This window comes from Euphorbia lathyris, chromosome 3, assembly GCF_963576675.1.
Source record: "Euphorbia lathyris chromosome 3, ddEupLath1.1, whole genome shotgun sequence".
In the NCBI taxonomy this organism is placed as follows: domain Eukaryota; kingdom Viridiplantae; phylum Streptophyta; class Magnoliopsida; order Malpighiales; family Euphorbiaceae; genus Euphorbia; species Euphorbia lathyris.
This window is the reverse complement of record NC_088912.1, coordinates 17,346,020-17,366,928: the sequence shown is the minus strand read 5'-3', so window position 1 is coordinate 17,366,928 and position 20,909 is coordinate 17,346,020. Positions and strand designations below refer to the sequence as shown.

At 35.0% G+C, this 20,909-nt stretch overlaps 1 protein-coding gene across 2 annotated transcripts; it reads left to right on the top strand.

The window, feature by feature from the left end:
• Positions 1-5,572: 5,572 nt before the first annotated feature.
• On the top strand, positions 5,573-10,693 carry LOC136224869 (uncharacterized). Of its 2 annotated transcripts, XM_066013302.1 has the most exons (4): positions 5,573-5,907; positions 6,090-6,208; positions 9,886-10,016; positions 10,313-10,456. In XM_066013302.1, the coding sequence occupies exons 1-4, from the start codon at positions 5,826-5,828 to the stop codon at positions 10,320-10,322; spliced, it is 342 nt and encodes a 113-aa protein (XP_065869374.1). In that variant the 5' UTR covers positions 5,573-5,825; the 3' UTR covers positions 10,323-10,456. The 2 variants fall into 2 exon arrangements, with proteins under 2 accessions (XP_065869374.1, XP_065869373.1); XM_066013301.1 differs by lacking the exon at positions 9,886-10,016 and having other exon boundaries at positions 10,313-10,693.
• The last annotated feature ends 10,216 nt before the right edge of the window (positions 10,694-20,909 follow it).

The following is a 20,909-nucleotide window of genomic DNA, read 5'->3' as shown; positions in this document are numbered from 1 at the left end:
TTCAACTTATCATTAATTTCATATAATATCAATCTATAAGGCATAAACTTTTAATATTAGGGAAATGCTAACAGTACAATTCCTAATCACTTATCGATGACTAATCATTTAAGTAAAAGAGTATCTGTTATGAACAATTTTAAATTTTAGATTAAAAATCACTTAATAAGATAATACGTGTTTCCAAGTTTTACACATCAATGCAGTACAAAGTTTAACCAAGCTATACAAAAGATAAAAAAATGAATAATCAATTATATGAGAGGGAAAAATATGATTAAAACACAAATAAACCAGCAATGCCTGAACATAAACAAAAGAAACTTAATTGATGGCCCAATCAAGAAACCAATAGCAATGAACTATACATTATAAGGAAGCAATTAAATAAACCATGGGCATAAAACTAAAACACGTTATTATTGGCAAAAACATGATTAGGTCATCTTTTTTTTTTTTTTTTTTTTGTTCATTAAGCCTTTGATTTTTTATTTGAATACATTAAACCCGTGATCATTTATTTTTTGTCTTATTAAGCCATTGCTAACCAAATTAGTAAGTTATGAACATCCTATTCTGTCAAAAAGATGTTATTAATTTCATTTGTATTTGAAATTATATAAAATATATTTTTTTACAGTTTGAATTAAGAAATCAGAATTATAACAAATCAGAATTAAAAAATATTAAAAATAACAACGCAAAATGTTAAGAATCAGAATTAGAATTAAAAAAAGAATATTTATAATGTTTAGAATAATATTGTTATACATACCGTGTACCAGAAAGGAAGAAAGAGACCGAGAGAAAAGTTAGAGTTTACCTGAAAGAGAATAAAACACGTAAAATTAACAACGTAAAATAACAGTCACATTGAATTGCTAGAAAATTATAAAGTTATTCAAGTTGATTCGAGCAAACTGTCCATACTTAGTTTGATTAGGCTGAGAGAAAAGCTCGAATTTACCTGAAAGAGAGGTTGAACAGGAATGTGCAAATTGTTTTCGAAAAATTAGAAAAGAAACTAATTAAAAGAGGAGTTAGAGTCCCACACCACTTGGAGAAGAAATTATGAAGTAAATAATATAAATTGTTATTGTTATTGGCTTAATTACAACTTGTTCATACGGTTTAAGCAAAAAGAGAGAAAGTAGAAGATTGGGCAACGTTGTTTAAATCATATTAATCATGTTTATTGGATAATTACCACTATAAATTTATCACATTAAATATTTGATTCACAGCCAAAAATTGGATTAGATATTTTATGACTTATCACATTATATAAAAAAAACTGAAAATATTTAATGATAGTATCACATTATATGTTATGGACTTATCACATTAAACCAAAAATTGGATTAGATATTTTATGAATTTATCACATTATATAAAAAAAAACTAGGGTTAAGGTGCAAAAATACCCCTAACGTTTTGGGTCAGGAGCAATTTTACCCCTAACGTCTAAAATGGTGCAATTTTGCCCCTAACGTTTGTAGCCAAGAGCAATTTTACCCCTAACGTTGGTAATTTGGGTCAATTTCAGATATTATTATAAAACACAGATATTTTTATTCATTATTTTGCACCAATTTCATATCAATTCATCCTAAAAAAAGAATTTCATGTTTTTTTTGTAATTTAATAATAGAATTGGAGATTAATATTTACAAATTCGGTGAATTTTTTGAATTTTTTTTGTCTAATTCATACAAAAGACAATATATTTTTTATATTTTTTATTTTTTTCACATCCCAGCATATGTTTATGATTTGTTACTGATAAAATGACGCATATATAAAGTGTAGATGATAAGATTCATGACCGAGAAGACAGTTTGATAAATTATTTCTGAAATTGATCCAATTTATCAACGTTAGGGGTAAAATTGCTCTTGGCTACAAACGTTAAGGGTAAAATTGCACCATTTTAGACGTTAGGGGTAAAATTGCTCCAGACCCAAAACGTTAGGGGTATTTTTGCACCTTAACCCAAAAAACTAATATCACATTATATTTTATGGATTTATCTCATTAAACATTTGATTTACGAAAAAAATAATTGGATTAGTTATTTTATGGATTTATCACATTATATATAAAAAAAATTGAAAATACTTAATAATAATTAATTAATATTATTTTAATCAACAAAAATCGAGGAGCCGACACTTCAGCTCCATCATTACTGTTTTATAGTATATATAGATTTTTAGAAAAAACAATTTTAATCATGTATTATTAAAATGTTGAAATTACTGGTTTGACTGTTATTTAACTGTCATATTAGATTTTTCAAACAAGTTTGTCGATAAATTAAAACAGCTTCGTATATTTTTTGTTTATTTTTTTTGTAACTATATTAATAGAAAAATAAATAATTTAGACAGTTTCATAAAAAAAATTATATGTAGAAGTTGGTTTTTAAACATTTTAACTGAATTTTTGTAATTTTGCTAGTAATACACTAAATATATTAGACATAATTGATTTTTGGAAAGTTTGAAGATACAGTTAAATACCTATTAAAAAAGATTTTTCTAATTTTCTATAACATAGGCTTAAAATTATTCTTGTTGAGAAACGTTATGGTTAAATTTGCACAACTTTATACATTAAGGCTAAATCTGCATTTTCTTTAAAACGTTAGAGTTAAATTTGTTCTTTATTTTCTTTTTCGGATTAAAGTTAGAACAATAAAAATTTACGTTTTTGTAGTTTTTGCTTAAAGGGATGTTTGGTTACTCAATTTTCTCATCATTTTTGTCTTTCCACTTTAGGGTTTTAGGTAATTGGTTGGACCAACTCTTGTTTGTCTTTTTAAGTTGAAAAGTATCTTTTTATAAAAGTAGGGAATCCCTGCTTTTTTAACAGTAACCCCAAACAACAAACAACAGTTAAACCAAACGGTCCTAAATCACAATTATGATACCTCTTTCTTTCTTTTTCTTTTTTTTTTAATCAAAGAATTAATGAATTAATGCGTCGTAATTTGGCAGAAGTTTAACAAATCAATAGAAATGAAATTCAGTAAAGAATTAAAAACTGTGAGACAAGTATGTAAACGAGATGCATGTGCTAGTGCATGAGCCTTTCCGTTAGCTTGTCTATTGATCCACTTGACTGAGTAAGAGTTGTTTGTAGCTAATAATGCTCGGATATAAGCAATCAGATCGCCAATTTCTGAATCGTCCTCTGCATCTGAATTTATAGCATCTACAACCTGTTTGGCATCAGATTCAAAGATCACATCTCGGAGATTTAATGAGACTAGCCACCTCATTGCCGGTAGTAGTGCTTCCGCTTCACATTCTCGGACCGTAGGACAACAGGAGAACTGCACGCTTTGGCCTTTCACAAAGTTTCCTGTCGAATCGCAAATCACCGCCCCAAGGCTCGCTGCTCCAATCTCATCAAAATGCGCCTCATCCGTCCAACACAATAGCTACTCCGTCGATTGGAGAATGCCAGATCGTGCAACATCGGTTCGTGTCGTGTCTGTTTGCAGTAACAATATTAGCAGGTCGCTGGAGTTGTTGAGCCCGCTGCCACTCATAGAGAACCGAGTGCGCCATTTCTACCATCTAATCTGCGAAGTTAATTCGGTATTCCAAAGTCTGTGATTCCAATGACACCTCTTTTTTTAGTATCATGAATTTTAAAGTAGGAAATAAATACCCGTAATGTAACTATTTACTTTTTGTTTGTATGATTCTTTTGAATATCTTATAATCTTAAGATAGGAAGTTGAATGCATATTTATCATTGAATTATTATTTTTTATTTTTCAAATTATTAACAACTTTTTTTTTTTTGGTAAATAGTTACTTTCTTCTTCTAATCAAGTCCTAATGTTGTAAAATGTTTGGCTTTAATCATATGGACATAATTTCAGTAATTAGTCGGATTCGTATTTTTATAACTTTTTGTTCATGATAAACAAATTATTATATAAATACAATAAAAATATATAATGTATTATTTAAAAATTATAATAATATTTTTAAAAATGTGTCAAAAATAATATTTTAATAATAATAATATTGTTGAAAAAATTCAAACAAAACAAAAATGTTCAGAAGTAATATATAGCTTTTAAAAGAATAAGTAATATAATTTTAAGAGATTATATAATTTTATAAAATTATATAGCGATATTCTTAAAAATTTAAATTATATCACGAAAATAAATTTTGTAAACGTATTAAATAAAAATCCGAAAATAATAAACATATTTCACTAATAACCATATAATAATGTTTAAAAATGATTATAATAAAGTAAAAAATAAAGAAAGAAGTTGGAACAATTAGCCCATTCAGCAGATGAAAAAAGTATATCAAACCATTTAGTATAATCTGATTTAAGAAAATCAAAATAGCTTTTTGATTTACAACACCTAAGGCGACTGCTTTCTAAAACAATGATCAAATACAACTAAAATTAGTCTAAAGCCAAAAAGTTTTAGAACTGAAGTTGGGAATATAATTTTATAAACTTCACAACGAAGGGTTACTTTAAAAGGGAACCTAAAGAAATGAGTTTTATGTATTTTAATGTTTTTGAACCATAAAAAGAGAAGTAAAAACAAAGTTGAAGGGTGGTAAACAGGGATAAGGGGCAAACTAATGTTTACATTTACAATCAATTTTACTTCTAATATCTAAAATGACATAATTTTATATTTACTATTGGCAAACAATATCTATTTTATCTCTAACATTAATTTTATCATTCATACTTCACATATATGTCATTTTATTATTTATTAATAACAGATCACAAAAATATGATTAAATGTAAAAAAAGTTTTAAAAAAATTATTTTATAAGAGTTGGAAAAAAAATCAAAAAGAAGTAAAATTGGTGTTAACTGTGAATGTTAAAAATAAAATTATCTTGGACGTTAATGTAAAATTACTCCTACTCATGAAGGTTATGGTATTTTTGCAATGGGTTAAGGTGTAAAATACCCTTAACGTTTTGGATCAGGAGCAATTTTACCTCCAACGTCTAAAATGGTGCAATTTTACCCTTAACGTTGGAAGCCAAGAGCAATTTTACCCCTCACGTAAATTGGGTCAATTTGAGAAATAATTCATCAAACTGTCTTCTCGGTCATGAATCTTGTCATCTATATTTCACACGTGTGTGATTTTAACAGTAACAAATCACAAACATACGTTGAGATGTGTAAAAAAAAAATACTGTCTATTTGTACGAAATTAGAAAAAAAATTCAAAAAATTCACCGAATTTATAAATATTAATCTCAAATTCTATTATTAAATTATAAAAAACATGAAATCCTTTTTTTAGAACGAATTGTTATGCAATTGGTACAGAATAAGGAACGAAAATATATGTGTTTTATAATAGTGTCTGAAATTGACCCAATTTATCAACGTTAGGGGTAAAATTGCTCTTGGCTTTCAACGTAAAGGGGTAAAATTGCACCATTTTAGACGTTAAGGGTAAAATTGCTCGTGGACCAAAACGTTAGGGTATTTTTGCACCTTAACCTTTTTGCAATTTATCACAAATAATATAAAAAATAATAATGAAAAAAAAAAAGCTAAACTGTTAGGTCGAGCTGCCCAATCCGTTGCCCTTCCCAACTCGATTCAACCTCCATCCTCCGATCTTTTGTCAGCCCCTCTACCTAGCCGTCAGTCACCATTCCATAGTCTCCGTTCCAGTGTTCTTCTTCAAGTCCTGTTTGTGCTTTATATCAGCCCTTTTACGTAGCCGTCAACAGCAACGTGAGGACCTTTTTTGTTTACTCAGGCCGAGAGTCAATTCAATTGAGTGGGTAATACAGGATATTATGGCTTCAGAGCACGAAAAATCGTCTGCCGGGCGGCAATTATCCTTGAAAACCTGTTTCGACGATCTCTGGTTCTGCTACTGTACTAATCTTTCTACCTTTCTCTATTGCTTTGTTTATTATTATATTACACAAATTCAACGAGTCACTTGAATTTAAGATCTAATTTGTGTTCGCTTATTTATGCCTTTGTTATCAATTTTAATTTTATTCTAGAACTTATTTTTGATTAAATTATTTGGAATTTCGTTTTACTGTGAGAAGCTCCGGTTCATCAGTTGCAGCAGTATTATAGGATAGGGTATCTCGATAACTGTTCGGGGAAATGGAGGGCTTTGATGGACTCTTTACTTCTCAAGACCAAAAAATCTTCCGAAGTGCAGGTACCATTTTAAAAGTATTCATGCAATTTTTATTTTTATCTTACTTTGTTCTGATCAATGGAAACCTTTGTCTATATGCTGAATGAATGCTTGGTCATATTTCGTCTTGGCATCTTTTTGAGCTTTTAAGGAGTTTGTAATTTTGAATCTGGAGTAATGGGGAGATGTTAGTGTTGGGTTATGTTAATTTTGAAATTGCCTAAGAATTATCTGTTCTTTGTATTGTTAATAACCATATATGTTGCATGGAAACTCTTCTTCACTAGTGTTTCCGTGTTTTGTGTCCTTTTTTGTTTCTCCCTTTCCACTACGGTTTCCTAGCTAAACTTTATTTTCCCGGTATTAGTTTCCGTTTCAGTTTAGTCGAGTTTTTAGGATAGCTTGTTAAATTTATCCCCTATGCCGAGGAACTGTGTCACATTTAGTACCTGACAAGCTAAAAAGTAGCAGGTTTCAACCTTTATGGTTATGAGAGAAAGCTTAGAGGAGCTGTGTCACATGTAGTACCTGAGAAGCTAAAAAGTAGCAGATTTTAATCTTTGTGGTTATGAGAAAGCTTACTAATTCAACCTTATCAAAGTTTTACAATCACATATATGTTATACCATAGTAAAATATCGCCTTGAGGCGAGGCGAGGCGAGGCGACGGCCTCTTGCACTTGAGGCGACAAAAAAATTAGAAAACACAAAAAATAAAATCATAACTCAAAATGACTAGTTTAACTTCTAAAGTTGTAAAACACAAAATAATAACTAATACTCATGATCAAGGATTCGTTTTTGCAATGGGTTTGACCTCTTGCACATACTTCCAACAAGGATCGGTTCCTTTTGTAGCTTCAAATGTATTAGAATTACTAATACTCGTATCAAAAGCCTGCAAGATTTGGGCAATAACACTTAGAATTAATAACTAATAATAAACTTCCATAAACTTAACAAAACTAATAATAAACTTGCACAACACAACAACTAATAATAAACTTGTACAAACTTCGTAAACTTTCATAAAAATTTCGGCAGCATAACACTTGGAACAAACAAAGTCACAAGAATTTGGGCAGCATAACAGTTATAACAGAGAAGAGTAAGAGAGGAAGAAAAGATGGAATAAGAAATAGAAGTTAGAACAGAGAAGAGAGAGCCAGAGACAGAGACGTACATACCTGTTAGATACGAAGAGAAGAGGAACGTTGTTCTGTTGTGATCAGCGGTGCTATTGGAGGAGATGAAGTCTTCGAAGTGGACGTGCGATGGAGGAGAAATCTCCTAAGTGGACGTTCGATGGAGGAGATGAAGTCTTCGAAGTGGACAGAAGAAGCCTTTCTATCCTGAACTGTCGGTTTCTGTCCTCTAATTTCTAACCTAAATTTCACATATCTACTTTTATAGCAGGTAAACTAGAATTTTTCGCCTGAGTATCAAAGGCGACCGCCTCTCGCCTCCGGTGGAAAGGCGGTTGCCTTTGGAATTTCGCCCGCCTTCCATTATAGAAAGCGGAGGCTTGATCGCTTGGGCCGCCTCTCGCCTCAGGCGATCGCCTCGGTCGCCTTTCACAACTATGTGTTATACACATTGGATGCCATTAACGAAGTGGAATTGCTATTTTAACTAGTTATTTGTACTTCCTTGATCATGCTTCAGCTGCTTAACTTGAAGTGTAGAGTTGGAATTGCTTTGATGTGCAGCTGTAGTCTTTTCATAGCTTGGTAGAATCTCAGTTTGGAACTGCCAAATCATTCTAACATAGGGTTCTCTGACTCGTTAAAATTTCGAATTCAATTTTGTTCTTTTGATGTATATTTGTTGTGAATGGGCATGGGTAAAGAAGTTAGTCCAAGAAAACAACTTCAGGTTTCAAAGTTGAAATATGGAGTCCCTAATAAAAAAAAACATTAAAGCTAGTATCCTGAGAATGTGGGTGTGTTTCACTGAAAAACAAAATGGACAGCCAAGAAAACTAGAGGGACTCTAGGTACAAGTTACTGTACATATGTTGGGTTAAAAGCACCTCGAATTTACTTGAATGTTTCACAATTGTCCTATAATTTCAAATGGTGTCAATAAAACCGTTGTATTTCATTTACATTGCACTGAAGCCAAATCCATCATTTTTTGCTGATTTTCTTACCGGAATCCTGTTTTATCATCTTATCATGACATTGAATGGCACATGTTGAGAAACATTTCCATGTCTCATTTCCCTTCCCTGGTCATTTATTGTCATCCCTTTCTTTGTCGCAATTTTCTGTCCATAAACAATAAAACCCCATCATCTCAAGCTAATTACACATAATTTACCCCACCATCTCAAGCTAATTACACATAATTTACCCCATCGATTCCTTTTTTCTTTTTGCTGGTTTGATGAGCATCTGCTGAAATTTCCTTGACAGCTCTTTTCACATCTGTAATGAACTGCACTTTTAACCCTACATAGGTTGGGATAAAAGTAGGAACGGAATATAGCAGTTAAGATTAAGTGAATAGCGGTAAAGTTATAATATAAACTCAATTTGTTATTTATTTCACTCACTCGTCCTCGTGGTTTCTTCTTTCCTGTACTGACTTGATTAGATTGGTATCATATATGTGAAATCTAAGGTGAAATTGCCTTCATACTTTGACGATCTATGTTGCACGGACACTTCTCCATATTAGCACTTCTCTGTTTCGTGTCCATGTCAGTATCAGTGTCTTTTTTTTGTTTGAAAACTATTTTATGAAGGATATATTTTAGAAATAACATACGGGTGTCTATTTCCGCGTCCATGTCCGTATCCGTTTCCGTGCATTAAGTCACATACTACTGGCATGAAACAGTTCGGTTCAATGGTTAATTACATCCATGGTCCTCCAACTATAAAAAATGGAACAGAAATGCCATGAACTTTAAATCTTTATGAGAAAGCTATCAATGGTCCTTTTGTCTAGCATAAATTCACCGGAGATGCCATTTTGATAACAGTTCTTCCAATTTAAATTTTGCCATGTGGAAAATAAAAAAAATATATGCATGTGTCGTGAATGCATTGGTCGGGAGTACTACTCCATGAGTACTCTAAAATTTTCCTGGAAACAATACAACTTTTTATTTTTATTTTACATGTGACAAAAGTTTGATGACATGTTATCACGTGAAATCTTCAGTTAATGTGTTTACTGGTTTCCGAACAAAACAGTATGGGTGAAACCAAAGATAAACTGGTGATGGCTTCCTGGCTAAGAATTTAAGATGTATGACATTTTTGTTCAATTCTGATAGTTGGAGGACTATAGTTGTAAACTTGTAATTAAGAGATTTGGACGGTTGAAATATCGCAAAGAACAACAACAACAACAAAAAAACTCCGCTTTATTTTGAAGAGTTCAGAAATATTGTAAATGGAGACTTTAGTCTTGATGAAAAGTAGTTGTTAAACTATTATTTATTTAACTTAAGCATTTGGTTAAACTTTAGTGTTTAAATTTAGAATTTTTATCATGAATTATGGTCATGGAAAAGTTAGTGGTTAATTTGGAATTTATTTCATGCATTTTAATGTTAATGATTAAGATTATGGTTATTGGATATGATTTAGGATTTAATTACTTGCCGCATTTTAGAAATATTAATATCAGGGATATGTTACAAATATAGTCTTATGGTTATTGGGGTACCTCCATACACAAAACAGGGCAATTTTAAGTCTAAAGTTTATCAGACGTACAATTTCAAGCTTCATTATCGAAAATTGGAGTTTTCTTCCTTTGCAATTTCATGTTCTGGCCACCTTCCAATCTCCAGTGGTTGTGCCACCTTAATAAGGTTTGAAATTTCACATCTTTAGTTAATGAAAATAAATTCTTCTTCCATTAATGACGTTTGAAATTACACGTCTATTAAACGTTGGGCTTAAAATTGCATTACTTTGTACGCGAAGACTAAATCCCTTCGAGGATTAAATTTGTAACTTATCCCATATTGTTATATATGATTTTATATGTTATTCTTGGCCCAAAACTTCACAGTCCCTGAAAATCTTGCACCTTGAAATTTCTTTTTCCTGTGCATAATTTGTCCATTTTCATTGTCATATTCCTGAAACTAGTTTGAAATTGCAGGAAATGCTAGATGCTAAAGCCAAAACCCATATTTGGACTTTTCGGACTCGAGAAGAAGCATCTGCTTATTGGACAAAGCTCTATGGACATTTAGATAAGGAGACACCCGTTTTTCGGACCCGAGAAGAAGCATTGGCTTATGGAAAGAAATCAAAAAAGGAAAACAAAGACAAAGGGAAAGGAAAAGGAAAGGAATGATTTTGAATTCCTTAGTTTTTTTGGATCCGTCTCAAAAGGGAATGCAGAACTTTCTGACGAGGAATCAACCTGTTTCATCATTTATTTTTTCTTTTTCAAACTATATAATTGGATTTGTTTTAAATAATTAACCTATTATGCTTTTTTCAAATATCACTAGTTGATAAAAAAAATTCTTCAAAATATCACTTCTTGAAAATATCCATACAAACTATAAGCATAAAAAAAATATCCAAAATAGATTATATGTCTATAAAATATAAGTTATAAACATATCATAGTTCATACTAAAAAATAAATAATGTAATTTACTAGTTCTGTAAGCATAATGACACTTCGATAGCTGATAGATTTTTCATTGTCAATTTCATCAAAAGAAAATGTTTGCCATAATTGACTCTTAAAATATTTGGATGCTTAGAAATGTGGTTGTGCAATTAGATCAAAAACTTGGTCAAAAGTTATGCCTGCCATAGAAATTAGCTCATCTAGTACTTCACCAATTTTCTCAGCTACATATTGCTCATAGTCATAAGCATGTTGCTCACATTCATCAATATGGGATATTACATTAGTCATGTTTGAAAGATGTGCATTCATGTCTTTCATAAAACCTTGTAAGCTAGCTAACTTCATAATTACTAACACTATCACTTTCTTTCTTACCTCTCTTAGGCTTGGATGTTTTCTCTCTCTTCACTTTCTTTAACGGAGGGATAGATTTTGCTGATTGAAAGGCATGACCACTAGCAGTAGTATCTTTCTCATCACTTGAATGAAGCATAACTTGAGCGGGAGCAGTTTTTTTCCATATTAACAACTGCATCAACAAAAACCTCAACCGATTTTCCACTGGCATAGTATTTACTATAAATGACTATCAAAACATTCAAGTGAGGAAAAACTTGCCCATATAAATTTTTACAGTTAGGATGAGTTATTATAAATGAACAATTATAAATTATGTTAAGTAAAATATATAACTAATACAAAATAAACATACCTTGCAATATTCATCATACACCGTTCTCTCCACAAAATCATAGTCTTCTCATCATCCCACTTCAAACCACGTACATTCAGCATTTGAACAATAGCTCTAAACTTGGCAACAAGTGTTTTAAGCATTGAATCATTGTGTGATCAAGCTTTCAAACCACAACCAAGAAGGGCCTTCCTAATGACCTCCTCTAACCGAATCATATATTCATTCCTAATTCCATTTTCACACTTTCAATGTGGATCAGTCGCTAACTCAGAAAAAGCAGTTACACGAGCTTTACCTTCTTCTTAAGTCTAGAAGCGTTTCTTCCATCCCCACTTGAAATGCTTTCATCCATCCTACTAAAACATGCAAATAAAACAAAGTAACAAAAGTTCAAATAAAACATACTAATACAAGTCTACAAAAAGGAACTAATGTGAATCCAAATACAAGAATGTAGCAAAAGTTCAAATAAAACATACTAATACAAGTCTAAAAAAAAGGAACTAATACAAATCCAAATACAACAATATAGCAAAAGTTCAAATAAAATATACTAATACAAGTGTAGAAAAGGAACTAATACAAATACAAAATGTTCCAAATATCAAGGGAAATCACAAATTAGACTCAATGATTTCTAGCTCTCTAGTCATTAAACATGGTTTGAGCCAATGAATTTTTGAAATTTGTCCATTTTTTAGATACATCAATGGAGGTTATGTACTCATCCCCATGATCTTTATCACTATCATCACCATCACTCTCAACCTCTTCAAGCATTTCGTCATTATCAAACGATCATTGGGGCATGCATCTCTTACCAAGTTATGTAATAAAGCGCATGCAAGTACAATGTGACCATGTGTTTCTAGACTAAACTAAGAAGGGCTTATAAGAATTCCCTGTCTTCCCTTCAGGAACCTGAAGCATAGTTCAATCACGTTTCTAGGTGATGCATGCCTTAAGTTGAAATACTACTCGATGCTTTGAGCTTGACGAAGACCATTATTCCACTCTCTAAGATGATAAAGATGTTCTCTATATGGTGTAAGGAACCTCCCTCTGTTAGTATATCCACCATCACATAAGTAATAACAACCTTTACATATAAAAAAACTATTTTATTATACACTCACTTATTTAACTTAAGTGATGGAGAGCATGCTGGAAAGCTTTTCCCCCGGCTCCAAATACATTCCATGTAATAATCTTCATAAAAAAGATGAGATAAGAGGATGAGTAACTAACACCAGTTACGGTTGCACAAAAGGATCAGATCCTCCTTCCACCTCCATATTCTCATCACTGGCATGATGTTTATCATTGGCAGGCCGCAGTATAATAACATCAGAGGTAAACGCCCTATAGAAACACTAGACTGTTGTGCTCCAAGGGCATGGTATGTCGGAGTAATTCCTCCTGATGAGAAGAACCGTTTCCCCCTTCTCCCAAATTTAAATGGAGCCACACTGGCAGATAACGAGACCTTACGTCTGGCACTTCCAGAACCTGTTTCAGAATCATCGACTTCATCCTCTAACTGTATAAACGGGCTGTGAGTCGCAACTCCAGGGATATAGTAGAGGTCAACTTGTACCGTTTCCCATGACCTGAAATTCCTCCCTTTCCTTTCTGGACTGTCGATGGTCCACCACAGAGTAGTGTCACTGGTTTGTCAATATGACCTGCTTGAGAAGTGAATGATGTCATGGTGATGATTGTCAACGGCTGTTTGTAATCCTCAAAATGGTAGGAATAACATGCTTCTTACCCGTGTATTTGCGATGCGGTGTGATCGTCCATCCACCATATTCAGTAGTTGTTGTGTGTTTCACCTCCTATTTATTTCCGTTCAACATTAACGCTCCTTTATCAAGAGGTGAGGCATCTGGTTGAAGGGCGACAAGTGTAATAGGCACATGTTCCTGATCAGCAGTCGACGAGTCTAGAGCACTTGGCCAAAGGCATTAATCCTTGAGGTGCCCATACCGACCACAATTGGTACATGCAGTATATAATCCCTCATATTCAACCCGTTGCAAATTCCTATTAAGCATCAACTGAGCCATTAGGGGTTTAGTAAGGTCCAACTCCATGCACACTTGAGCAAAACGCCCCCGCAAAGCTTTAGCTGAAGTGGTATCCACTTTCACTACCTTACCAATTGTCTTTCCTAACCCCATTAAAATTTCCGAAAAACAGGCCCAGACAAAAGTTGATTTGACCATAGCATCTGAGGGAGAAAAACTAGAACTCCAAGTACGCACTGTGAGATAATGGCCCTGGACTAGCCAACGACCTTCCATGATAACTTGTTCATGATCCTCATCAATCAAAAACTTGATCAATTGGAAAACATGTCCTAAATCAATCATGTCCTACTCACCCTTCGACTTCCAGAGTTCTTGGACACGATTCCGCAAGGCTATATAGCCCATCGAACGTCCCAATAATTTCACAATAAGAGATTTTTTCTAGGCATTTGATAACTTGTCCAGCAAGTTAGGGTATATGTTAACAACCAGGTGCAAGGGATTATCGTTTTTGAAAGCAATTGACATTTGTCTCGAGGCAGCCAGGTCTATCTTCATGGAATCCAACATATTGGTGTCGGGGTCACTCACAACATTTCTATAAAGTTTCTGCGCAGCTGTTAGACGAGGTGCCGCGGCCTAATCTCCCGGACGGACCGGGGGGTGGACACCTCATGGCGACGTAAGCGGTGATTGGCGCCGAAAGCAACCAATCGTGGAATCAAGCTACTCGGAAGGACCGGAGCTCGGAGATATGGAAGAGTCGCCACCCACGAATGGGAAAATGAACACCGATCCCTTGCGGGAGACCGGTGTGGGTTCGGGAAACTTAGGTACGAGCCGAGAAGGCTAGCTCCTTTCCGGAGAAAGGCTACTAGGCACCCCGATATCGCCCGGTTATGAACCACCGGCCTCCTACTCAGCGTGTTAGGCGATAACGGACTAATCGTATATTCCTTTAAGTTTAAAATTCATTTGAAACCTTTTCTTTCTCGTTTTGAAAACCGTTTTGAGCATATATTATTGAAAAGCCACTTTGGTAAAGAATCACCCATTTACATCAGTTCAAAAATACATAGGAAAGAGAGGGGGAGAAGGAAGAATTGATTTATTTACAACGTGATTTATGTTCGTGTTGCGTGTTAATTCTATGCTAACTTATTTCCCCAAAACGAATTTATTTACATGGTTCGCACCTTAATCGCCGTTGGAACGATTTAGGTGCGCTTTAAAACCCCGTCTGATGAAGTTCACCTGAATCGCCGTTGGAACGACTCGAGTGTTTGAAAACGTTGAGATAAAAACCTTTAATAAGAAAACGTGGTTAAACATACAAGTCAATTTTATTTTGTACAAATCCTTTAAGAAAACAATTCAAAACTCTATTATTCACAAAGAAACGATTTTAATTACAATGTTCGCTTAATCCGTCGTTGGAACGGACTAAGGTTTTAAAACGTGGTGTTTAGAGAAACGATTTGAAATGTCAAGAAAACTCAATTTATTTACATTAGGAACCTCTAAAAATTCATTAATTTAAATAATTAAATTGAAAACTCTTTTTGTGATTTATTTTCCCCTTTTCCTTAATGGATTCTCTACTAGTCATAATTACAATAATAAACATATTTAAACCAAAATTCACTCCCAAATAAAGCCCATTTGAAACATGGACCCTTAAATGGCCCAAAAGAACAAAGGAAATAATATAAGCATATATATATACATTTTAATCCAAAAAGGAAGCGTGAAATAAAAGTTAATGAAAAGAGATTATATAATACATATATGAAAATACTAAATATAATACGTTTATACTTTAAACATGTGAAAATAGTAAATAAAACTCCTAGATAAGAAAATAACATTTATTCCCAAAATAGTTTTATTTAATAATAACTAATATAACCCAAATATCCCAAAACTATATATATACATAAATAATGTAATTTTAAATGTCAAAAATAATACATATTTATCCACTAATAAATCACTCCCAAAACCCTAAGTAAATATTCTTTTAAAATGAGATTAATTACTATTTAAGTAAAGGAAGAAGAAAAGAAAAGATATATATACATATACTTATATTTAAAAATAAAATAAAAAATGATATACAAACATCCTAAATAATTATATATACCAAATGTCTAAAAAAAATAATTTGAAAACATATATTACATAACTATACATATATATATAAAGGATCAAAAGCTCAAAAGTTAAGAAGGAGGGACCAAAACAGCATTTTTTTACATTCCAGTAGATTTACCGACGGAAAATCCGTCGGTAAACAGCAGTTAGTGACAGAAACGGAAAATTACAGAACTACTCCAATTGTTTCCAGATTTATTCAAAACCTTTAAATTAAGTCTAATTCAATCGTTTTGGATTTCCGAACTACCAAAAATGGATCATAGTCAATAACGGAAATTCCTAAAACGACGTTTTTATTTCAAAACATTATTTGGAAATTTCTTTAAATTAAAACTTATAATTACAACGTTTTTAATACCCGAACTACCTTTTTATCGGATCACGGTTCGTATTGGGATATCAAAACGAGGTTTTTTATTTAAAAACAAAACCAAATTTTATTCAACACGAGACGAAAATTAAATAAATACGCAAAATTAAATAAAACGTGTTAAAATAAAGGGTTAATACACATATTTGCCCTTGTATTTTTACGGAAAAACAGATATACCCTTATATCAAATAAACCCACAAAACTATCCCTTAATTTTCCACAAACCTGCAATTATACCCAAATCTAACAGAATATCAATGTGGCATAAACAGAGTGAATTTACTGTGTGTCTGACCATTCAAAATATGACAAGTGTCAAAGTTATAATAACTAAATAATAAATAATAAAAAATGATAAGACAAAACCCAATATACTCCTTCTCCCTCACATCTGTGTCTTCTTCATTTTTTCCATCTACCAGCAAAATCCCATTAATGTGATTCACTGTGCTACCTCAATTCATATTCTTTACATTGAAGATTAAATTAAAAATTGACACTAGCAGCAAAATCGACCCACATTTCTTGTTGTTTCCTTTGTCTTCTCCTCTTAATTCTACTTTCTCTCTCAGCAAAGATGAAAGAAAAGAACTTCCATTGAAGCAGTGAACATGGCCTTCTCACTCAAACGCCTTTCAAAAACTCACGCGTTGCCTTCAAACTCACTCTCTTTTACTCTCTTCTTCTAAATCACATTCGAAGAAAATTCATCTGCTGAACAACCAGTTCAAACGTGCAGAGAAATACCCACATAAATACCAAATCAACCCTTCCCTTCCTCAAATCATCTCATACTTTCGTCTCATTCATTCGGCACTCGCAAATCACAGTTCCTCTTCTATTTCTCTTCTTCTTTTTCTGTGATTGTTGAATTCGAAATCTGTATTTTGAAGCGTTTGTGTGTTTTTTAAGATGGGTTTTATGAAATTGTACGTTCCTCTTCTCCAGTTGATACATTAAAGATGAAAAGAAAAAACTAAAAGAAAAGAAAGAGAAGTAATTAAAATAGAAAGAGACAGAAAAAAAAGAGAGAAGAGAGAAAAAGATTCTCACTGATGTTTAGGGGAATGACACCGTTTATCCCTAATAAGTAAGTCTGTTAGTTTAGGGTATAATTGCAGGTTTGTCGAAAATTTAGGGATAGTTTTGTGAGTTTATTTGATATAAAGGCATATCTGTTTTTTCGTGAAAATACAGGGGCAAATATGTGTATTAACCCTAAAATAAATGAATAACTAAATAAATAAAAACTATAACATAAAAATAAATAAAGGGAAGAAATAAATTAAATAAAATAAAGCGAGTCTAGTCCTTGGATAATACCTCAAGTTCGGTATCTGACAGTTGAAGCCGATTGATTCCACGAGTCGTGATTTTCCGTTTTTTTTTTTGTGTTTTTTTAGTAAAAATTTAACTTTGGGAAAATTTGGATTTTTTTGGAAAAAAAAATATTTTCACCAAAAAATTGACTTTCTCTCTCTAAAAATGTTTAGAGTGAGAAAGCTCCAAAAGGATCCTCCTCTCCTCCTTTTTTTTTCAAATGCATGGGGATCTGTGCCTTTTATAGGCAAACGGGTCCCCGGACAAATGGGCGACGCCCGAGTAAAATCGGGCGTCGCCCAACATTATTGGGCGGCCGCCCAACAATTGTTGGGCGATCGCCCAACAGCGTTGGGCGAGCGCCCAACGCGAGGTTAGGCGTGCGCGCCCAACTGCCGTTGGGCGTCCGCCCGACGCGGTTGGGCGCTCGCCCAACGGCCGCCGGGGCGCGTCTCGCACCGCCGGGCGTGCACGCCCCCTGCGGCCGTCGAGTTCACGTTCCGCGCCGTCGGGCGTCCACGCGTCGTGACCGCCGAATGTGTGTTCCACGCTGCTGGGCGCACACGCCCCATGGCCAACGAGCGCGCGCCTCGCGCTGCCAAGCTCGTGCATTGCTCGGACGTCGAGCGCGTGCTATTCCTGGGTTGATGCGTGCGTCCGACGGACGTCGAGCGCGCGTTTTACGTCGTCAAGCGGGTGTCCGACTGTCGTCGAACACGCGCCGGCCGCCGCTAAGTACTCGCACCATGCCGCTAAGCATTCACGAGCCATCCAATCAACAACAACGACCCACCGTAACTTATTTATTTTATTATTCTTTTCGAAACTTCCGGAATCAATCGCTTCCACCGTCTTGTTTTTAGGTTTTCGTCACAGGTCCTCCGACTCGGTGTCTACAGTTGCCCCTACTTTGCTATTTTGACAGTGATGTGTGTGTTTTGAAAACGTTTTTTTTGCTAACGCACACATGCAATGTAAAACATATAAAAAGTAAAAGACACGTAAAGAGTAGGAGGGAGAATACCTGACCTTCGCGCTGCGCGCTCCGGTGTTGTTTGTCGATTCTTTCCAGCCTTGCCTCTGAATCGGCCGTCGATGGATGTTTTTCTCTCGGAATCTAGCGTACGTTGACTATGGATAAGAATGGCTCAAAAGCAACCTCGGTCGTGGACCGTAGGTAAGATGGCTAAAAAGCTACCTCGGTCGTGAACCGTAGGTAAGATGGCTAAAAAGCTACCTCGATCGTGAACCGTAGGTAAGATGGCTAAAAAGCTACCTCGGTCGTGAACCGTAGGTAAGATGGCTAAAAAGCTACCTCGGTCGTGAACCGTAGGTAAGATGGCTAAAAAGCTACATCGGTCGTGAACCGTAGGTAAGATGGCTAAAAAGTTACATCGGTCGTGAACCGTAGGTAAGATGGCTAAAAAGCTACCTCGGTCGTGAACCGTAGGTAAGATGGCTAAAAAGCTACCTCGGTCGTGAACCGTAGGTAAGATGGCTAAAGAGCTACCTCGGTCGTGAACCGTAGGTAAGATGGCTAAAGAGCTACCTCGGTCGTGAACCGTAGGTAAGATGGCTAAAGAGCTACCTCGGTCGTGAACCGTAGGTAAGATGGCTAAAAAGCTACCTCGGTCGTGAACCGTAGGTAAGATGGCTCAAGGGCAGGAAAGTTCTTTCTAACGATTCTGAATTCTTTTAAAACACCATTGTCTGGAGCTAGTGTCTCGGAGGTTTAATGGGAACGTGTTTTGGTCTGGAATGATATAGACTAATGATTATTTTTCTGTTGACTGTTGTCTGTATTTTGACTGGTGTCACTGTTCTGTAAAAATTGGCTGTTATCTGGAGTTCATATCTTGACAGTATTGGTTGCTGTCTGGGAGGAATGCAGTCTGAAACGGACTGCAAATCAGAGGTCTGTGTACCTGGTAATTAATTATTTACTTTTTACCTTTATGTCACATCGTACTTTTTCACTATTTACGGGAATGTCATTCCCTCTTCCTATATAAGGTGGTGGGGTTTCATTTCAACCCCACACCTTCTCTCTCTTCTTTCTCTCTCTAGACTTTGATTTGGATTATCCTCGGGATGGATTTGGATGAATGCGATGGCACGAGAGGCATGGATGAGGTTTACGTGAACCTGGATAGAGTGGACCCTTTCCACGACCCTACGACGCATCTGAGCCGGACACGCTGCAACGAGGTAAGTGATTTCTCACTTTTGCGTTATTCAAATGCTAGGCTTTAGTATTCCTATCCGAACATGATTTGCATGCTAACTTTTAGATTGCCTTAGAAGACTTTAGCTAGAAAACATGAATTTCTTCACTTACAAGTAACACTTGTTTGCTTCTGCGTAAGAATGCGCGCTATATGAATGTGAATAGTAATCCTACGAATTTATGCATGCTAACAGTAAACAATAACGTGAATAGTAAAAACGTGAATAGTGCACGTGAATAGTAAAAACTTAACTAATGCACATGAATAGTGAAAACTTAACTAATGCATGTGAATAGTAAAACGTGAATAGTGCACGTGAATAGTAAAAAACGTGAATAGTGAAAACGTAACTAATGCACATGAATAGTAAAAATGTGAATAGTGCACGTGAATAGTAAAAAAACGTGAATAGTGAAAACTTAACTAATGCACGTGAATAGTAACTTAACCTATGCTCCTTGTCAATGCGGACGGGAGTGGATTAACGAATTAACTAAACCTTACATGAGCGACCCTAAAGGAGAGACTTTTATAGAAATTTGGCCCTAATTGACCAGATGTCTCTAGGTTAGATAATGAAAGAATACCTAGTCTTAACGCGTTTTCATCAATCGTACGCTTTAGGAATCGTATTTAAATTTTCCTGTCTTGTTCTTTCTAGTTCATCGAGATTTCCGGGACTACGGCCGAGATTCATTCGTGGTATGATAGGCTAGGCGCCGCAGCGAGAGCCCGTGTGCGCGAGTTGGGCTTCGAGCCCTTTATTTCAGCGCTGCCCCGCACCAACGGGGTGTGTGATCGTTTTGGCCTATGTGCCTTATGCGAGCGGTGGGTTGACTCGACCCACACCTTCCATCTTTCCTTTGGGGAGATGACCATCTCGCCCAGAGATTTCTCTTTGTTGACGGGGCTGCGGGGGAGCAGCACTCCAGTTCCCTTTCATTTTGACCTGATGCGACCGCGGGTTGACCTCGCTAGGCTTGCTGCTTTGATTGGGCCGGGAGTTTGTCCAGGCACCAGATCTACTCCGGCGAAGTTTGTTTCTACTGCGAGCCTTTTGAGTCGCCGGGATTTTTGCGAGACGGACGATACTAACTTGGCAGTTCGTAGTTTCTTAGTGTATACTCTGAGCGAGACGATTTTCCGTACCAAGGGCGGAAAGGTACACGCGGGTCTTATTCAGGCACTCAGTGATTTGGATACGGCGGCTTCCTATGATTGGGCGGGGGCAGGTCTAGCCTTTCTATATAAATTTTTGGATCTGACTTGCCGGAAGCGCAAGGACTTCGGTGGTTACACC